The 7,136-nt window shown below is 36.6% G+C and overlaps 1 gene segment (V, D, J or C); it reads right to left on the reverse strand.

The window, feature by feature from the left end:
• Nucleotides 1-5,891: 5,891 nt before the first annotated feature.
• LOC690580 (Ig kappa chain V-VI region NQ2-48.2.2-like) lies at nt 5,892-6,509 on the reverse strand. The segment is given in 2 exon segments: nt 5,892-6,202; nt 6,372-6,509. Coding segments are annotated over 2 exon segments (405 nt in total).
• Between the last annotated feature and the right edge of the window lie 627 nt (nt 6,510-7,136).

Here is a 7,136-nt window from a genome sequence, read left to right on the forward strand (position 1 = left end):
CCTCCTCCTCCTCCTCCTCCTCCTCCTTCTTCTTCTTCTTCTTCTTCTTCTTCTTCTTCTTCTTCTTCTTCTTCTTCTTCTTCATTTTCTTCCTCTTTTTTCTCTTCTTCCTCTTTTTTCTCTTCTTCCTCTTTTTTCTCTTCTTCCTCTTTTTTCTCTCTTCTTCTTCTTCTTCTTCTTCTTCTTCTTCTTCTTCTTCTTCTTCTTCTTCATTTTCTTCCTCTTTTTTCTCTTCTTCATCTTCTTCCTCTTCTTCTTTGTCTATTTTGTGTTCATCCTCTTCTTTGTCTTCCATTCTTATATTCCCCTTCCCAACCTCACACTTCTTCTCTTCCTCTTCATCCTTCTTCAGTGTATGATGTATATAAATAGCATATGTATGTTTCACACATTACACTTTAACAAGTTTGAAAAAATCTTATCATATCTTCTCACAGATATTTGGAGCTCAAACTCCGATCATTCTGTTTGTATGTTCTATGAAATTTATATATTAAGCCATTTCTACAGTCCCAACAACATTCTGTTAGTTTTCTTCATTTAATTGAGGTCCAGCATATTTTATATACTTTACATAACAAATTTATTTATATAAAAAATCGATATATCAATCCAAAGAAATGCAAAATTGAAACCCTCTCTATGCAAAAGGACCCAAGAAATATGGGACTATGGAAAGACAAAACCTAAAAATAATAGGAAGAAGAAAAAAATAATTTTCCAGCTCAAAGATCCATAAAATAATGTCAACAAAATAAAAATAATAACCCTAATTTATGAAAGAGATGGATATAAACATATACTAAGCTTACAGAATGTTCTTTACAATGCTCAATAATAATAAAAGGTCTTTGGTTTAACTCTTACAAAGCAAGGGAATGACGAATATAACAAAGTTTCATGTATACGCAGAAATAAATTGAAGAAGAAATCCAAAGATAAAAGTATCTCCCATGATTACGGATCAGTAAGATTAACATAAAACTCATTGGTAAGTGGATATTGGCCAAAAAGCTCGAATTACCCAAGAAGTAATCTACAGACCACAGGAAGCTCAAGAAGAAGGATAACAAATATTTGGATGCTCTCACTCCTTCTTAAAAGAGGAAAAAATATTCACAAGAGGGGATATGGAAGCAAAGTTTAGAGCAGCGATTCAAGTAAAGGCCATTCAAAGCCTGCCCCACATCTGGCTGATATATGTACAGCCACGAAAAAATAGATAAGATTGATGAAACTAAAAAATGCATGCTGAAAGGGACTGGATATAGATTTTTCCTGACAGACACATCCAGAACATATCCAATACAGAGGTCAACGCTAGCAACAAACCACCGAACTGAGAAAAGTACCTCCTTATGGGGAATTAGAGGAAGATTGAAAGAGTTGAAGGAGCTTGCAACCCCATAAGAACAACAATGCCAACCAATCAGAGCTTCCTGGAACTAAACCACTACTGAAAGACTATACATGGACTGACCTAGAGCTACAACTGCATATGTAGCAGAAAACAGCCTCTTAGGGGCAAAAGTGGAAGACAAAGCCCTTGGCCCTGTGAAGGTTGGACCCCCACTGCAGGGGAATATGTGGTGGGGGAAGTAAAGGGGATGAATGGGGGGAATACCCATATGGGGTGAGGGGAGGGGATGGGGGCTTATGACACGAAACTAGGAAAAGGAATAACATTTGAAATGTGAGAAAAGTAATATATCTAATAAAAAAAGGGAAAAAAAGTCTAAAGTGTATTATTTCTCTACCTACTCCCCATCATATGATGAGACTACAGTGTAGGACTTTTTAATAGTAACAATGGTACCAAGGCAAAGTACCTAATAAAACAAATTGTTGAACATTCTATGTAGTTTTAAAAGAATGGCAACCTATTAGGGGCGGTGTTTCCTTTTGTTGTCACATGGCTACCTGGGATTTGAACATTGGTACTCCTACTCAGCATTCTTCAGGAAATTACACTAATTCTACACAACAAGGTGTAGTAAACGGTAAATACACATAGCTAGAAATCAAGCTTCAGTTAAAAACTGCAGTATTTCTGGTACCTTATGAGAGTTAAAATACTTGGCTGAACCACTGTATGTTGTAACAAAGTAAATTGAGGACCTCAAAATCCCACAAACAACATCAAGATGTGGGCTGTTTGTCACATAAATGTTGATGAGATTTTTAAAAATGACATTTTCATAATAATAGCTCTCCTAACAACTTCATTGTAACCTATTCACGAATGAACAGATGAGTAGTTTCTCCATAGGTATATGGCCCTATAAAATACCTGACAAAATCAGTTGACATTCTGGTTTTTATTGGCACTAAATTCTAAATAGCTAGGATGAGGAAACAAATAATCATCTTGTACAATTTTCTCTTTTGTTCCACAGGCTTCTGGACACTGGAAACAAAAGGTCTCTCCTGAATGTCTCTATATTATAATTGAAATTAAATTTATAATGTAGTTTCCTGAGATTCTGCATTTTCCAGATCTGCTAGTTTTAGATTCTCAGAAGGGAGACAGATTGCTAAGAGGAGATTCTGGATCTACATTCAACATGGAATTTGTTTTTACATGTTGAAATCTAAAACTCTTTTATTACCTTACTGTCAATTTTCATCGTTCTTTTTATCTGCATAACAAGTAATAATTTATTTGTGTTCTATCATAATAATTCTTTGAAATTATAATCACATAATTTTCTCACTTCCTTTTTGTCCTTCCAGAAATTATGAAATACCCTCCCTGTGTAGACATAATACCACCTCACACACACACACTTATAATGAAATACTTATAAAATATTCAGTTTTTTCTTAGTCTATGCATGGTTGGTATCCTAGCCTGTATGTTTGTGTACCACATGTGTGCTGCTGCATGTGAATGCTAGAGGAAGGTGATACATCCCACTATACTCTACCCTGAGACGAGTGTGAGCTGAATCTGCAACCTGGGTCCTATGCAAGAGTAACACATGTTCTTAACTGATGAGCCATGTCTTCCGCCCCATATCGTAAAGTATTTTATTGAAGAAAGATTGCTATTTTTGTATATAGACACCAAAATGCTTAATATAATACGAAAAATACCAGTGCTGAGTGTTTATTCCAAATGATTTGAAATCTATTTGTATTTCTGAAATGTGTTCTAAGAATTACTTTAAATGAAAGAATTCCTCATGTAAATGTAAGAAAAAAAATACTTGTAAGAAGAGGTGAAGCCATATTTTAATATTTACTATGGCTTGTTGAAAAATGGTGTTCTACCTAATCCTAATAAAACAGAGAAAAGGACTTTATACCTAAACATACATCCATTGCAATTTTGAATAATCTACCAAAATTTCTTTTATAATAAAATCTACCATTGACAGCAAAAATCTACAGTAACATTCCAGTAATCTGTTCTGATTTAAGACAGTTAGACACAGACCAAGTGAATTGCTAAAATAAACCAGCCAACATCTGTCTCCAGCCCTGTCCAAGCAATGATGATTTTCATGTGTCCATTTCACTTCTTAACAGTCTGGTCACACATAGGAGTCAGTCCATATCAGGTCACAGCACAGACATGAAATCTCCCTCTTACCTTTTTCTGATATTAAGGTGTTGGATCGCAGGTAAGGAAGGATGTCATGGGAATTCATTTGACCCTTTGTAATCAGTGCTAACTGGAAATTCAGAGACGTCATTTCTATCATGATTAAACTGGTTGTATGTTTCCAATAACAGGTATGATATGTGACATTCAGATGACCCATTCTCATTCTTCCTTGTCTTCATCTTGAGGAGACAGTGTCAACATTATTTGCAAGACAGATAAGGATAAGGTTAGCCTGGTATCAGCAGAAACAAGGGAATGATCCTACACTCCTAATAAACCATTAATCTAGTGTGAAATCTGGAGTTCCTTCAAGGTTCAGTGCCAGTAGATTTGGGACAGATTTTACTCTCACCATTATCAATCTGAAGCCTGAGGTGTTGCTAATTATTACTGCCAACAGTATTTTAGTATCCCTCCCACTATGAAATAAGCCATGATATGAACTACCAAAGAATGCAACAGAGTCTACAGCTGTCCCTCCTGTTTCCACCTGCTAATATTATTTCTCAGATACAGTCAAGCTGTGAAAGTTATTGTGAACTTAGTGTTCAGTGGCCCATAAAAATCTCCTCTGATCCTTGGTGCATCACAGTTGTGACAGAATTACTCGGGATGCCTTTAAGTAGATATATTAAATGATACATGATGATACATTTAAGATTTTTATAATTGACTATATCAATTTTGTAATTTAGCTTATGATAGTACAAAACTTTTAAAAGATATCAGCCATATTCAAAAATATTCAAATATATACTTAATACTTTATATTCTTTTTTCTATGTAGACCCAAAACCTAGTGGATTCAGATGCTCTGAGGATGAGTTGAGATGACAGGACACTAGATGTACAGTACCACCTACTAGAAGTTTAGAAAGCTTCTTTGAGTGGTTTTTATTTGTTTGTTTGTTGTTTGTTTTTATTTTTATTTATTTTTTATTTATTCTTTATTTACATTTCAAATGTTATTCCCTTTCCCAGTTTCCAGATGTAAGCCCCCTATCCCATACCCCTCCCCTTCTTTTATAAGGGTTCCTCTTCCCATCCAACACTCTTTCTGTCACCCCTGACATTCCCCTACACTGGGGATCCAACCTTGGTAGTCCCAAGGGCTTCCCCTTCCATTAGTGTCCAACAGCCATCCTCTGCTATATATTCAGCTGGAGACATGGTTCAGTCTTTGCTTAGTGTTTTACTCCCTAGAACCTCTGGTTGGTTGACATTCTTCTTATGGGGTTGCCAGCCCCTACAGCTCTTTCAATCCCTTCTCTAATTCCTCCAACAAGGTCCCATTCTCAGTTCAACGGTTTCCTGCTCCCACTCGCCTCTCGACTTGTTCTGGCTGTTTCTTTCAAGAGACATCTATATATGATTCCTGTCAGCCTATACTTCATAGATTTATTGGTATTTTCTAGTTTTGGTAAGTGCATATATATGGGGCAAATGTGGGCTAGGATCTGAATGGCCGTTCCTTTAGTCTCTGCTCCAACCTCTGCCTATGCATCCACTCATATGAAGATTTTTCTTCCCCTTTCTCAGATGGAGTGAAGCATCGCACTTTGGTCATCCTTTTTGAGCTTCATGTGTTCTGTGGCTTTAATCTTGGGTAATTAGAGCTTTTGGTCTAATATCCATTTATCAGTGAATGCATATCCTGTGTTTTTTTCTGTGATTTTGTTACCTCACTCAGGATGATATTTTCCATGAGCATGAGATGTATGTCCATCTTCTGAGATCCTCTTCAATTTCCCATGATTTTCCTATGGATCCCTTTCTTTGCTAGGACTAAAGGTCAAATAAGAGAATATGAAATAGATTTCTTGACAAATAATTATATATTAATAACGTGCTAAATTCCCATCAATATCTTGACTTGCTGTGATGGCAAAACTTTCTCCTAGAAGTGCACAAATGGAGGATATTAAGTGTTTCTCTGAATTTTATACCATGCAACTTAAATTGGAAATTTATTAACAAAATGTTACAAAATTATTCCGTGTTTTCACTAAAGGATAACCACTAAAATAGCTGAGGAGAAGTGCCTTCCACACTTGCCTTCCATATCAGAACAAAAATTGAGAATAAATAAAGACAGGCAAAATAGATTATTTCAGAGCAGCACTGTAGTACAGTGGGATATTATGGAGACAGTTATGCAAAGATACGAATGACATTATAATGCAGTACATCCTGTGTAGACTACAAAGCCCTGGCCACATTTTATCTCCAGGAGGAAGTAACTGGGTCCTAAGGGGTTAGAAGGTTTTTGTTTAAGTCTATATCACTGTGTGGGTGGGTTACTACTCCACTGCTGACAGTAATAAGTAGCAGCATCTTCAGTCTCCATGGAGCTGATTGTGAGAGAATAAGAGGTCCCAGACCCACTGCCACTGAAGCAATTTGGAACTCCAGAAGCCCGGTTGGATGTGTCATAAATCCAGAGTTTGGGGGAGGCACCTGACTTCTGCTGGTACCAGTGCATGTAACTTACACTGGAGCTGGCACGGCAGGTGAGGGTGACCTTCTCTCCTGGAGATGCAGCCATGGTTGTTGGAGACTGAGTGAGCACAATTTCTCCACTGGACACTATGACTAGGAAAAAGTGGCATAGACAGGAGTGGGGTTAGTAGACATAGAGATACAAAAATAATTTCATACCATCCAATATTCAAATAAAGAAAAAAGGTATATTTTAGACTCAAATTCCCCAGGGAGAAGAATTTTCATTGGATTCTTAGCTCATACTCCATTGCCTCGTTACCTGAGATACTGATTAGCAGAAAGCTGAAAATCTGCACCCGAAAATCCATTGTGTGCTTGAAGTTTGGTCTCTGGCTAATTGCTGCTATTCTCATAAGTACATCTCTTTAAAACAACTGTGAGAAGTTTGTGGTTTCTGAAAATGAATATGCAAATAGCAGGATATAATCTGGGCAGTTGTTGGCTTATAAACATGTGGTGTGTTAACTAAGCCAAAGAAAGTTAAACCAGGACAATATCTATTTATCTGTAGTCACAACAATGATAAAAACGGAAATTTCTGTTTTCTCTTTCCTCTGTTTTAGGGAGAAAAGCTCTGTTCTATAGTATTACCCATATGTTTCCCAAAACATATTGATCCATTAAACAGTGGATGTTCAGTTGAGTAGTTTGAGGTATATTACTCTCATAATAAAAGTATAATGAGAATGACTGTAATGATCACAGGAAGCATTATCTGCTTCTTGGTTTTTTTTGAATGCTGCTCATTAGATATCTAACCTACTCATTTCACTCTGTTCAGATGATCATTCACACAAAGCTAATGGAAAAATATCCTGCAAATGTCATATGGAGCCCAGGTGAGCTAGAGACATTTCTGCAGTTGTCAAGTACTGAGGCCATTCCGAGAAAGATAGAAAAAGAACTCTCCCAATGAAATCAATGGAAACACTGGTACTGCTGGATTTAACGGAACCTGAGGTGGAGATTCAGGAAGATGCACTCATCTAAAACTACTCTGAACAATCACCATTCTCAGTGTTCA

This window comes from Rattus norvegicus, chromosome 4, assembly GCF_036323735.1.
Source record: "Rattus norvegicus strain BN/NHsdMcwi chromosome 4, GRCr8, whole genome shotgun sequence".
Taxonomy (NCBI): domain Eukaryota; kingdom Metazoa; phylum Chordata; class Mammalia; order Rodentia; family Muridae; genus Rattus; species Rattus norvegicus.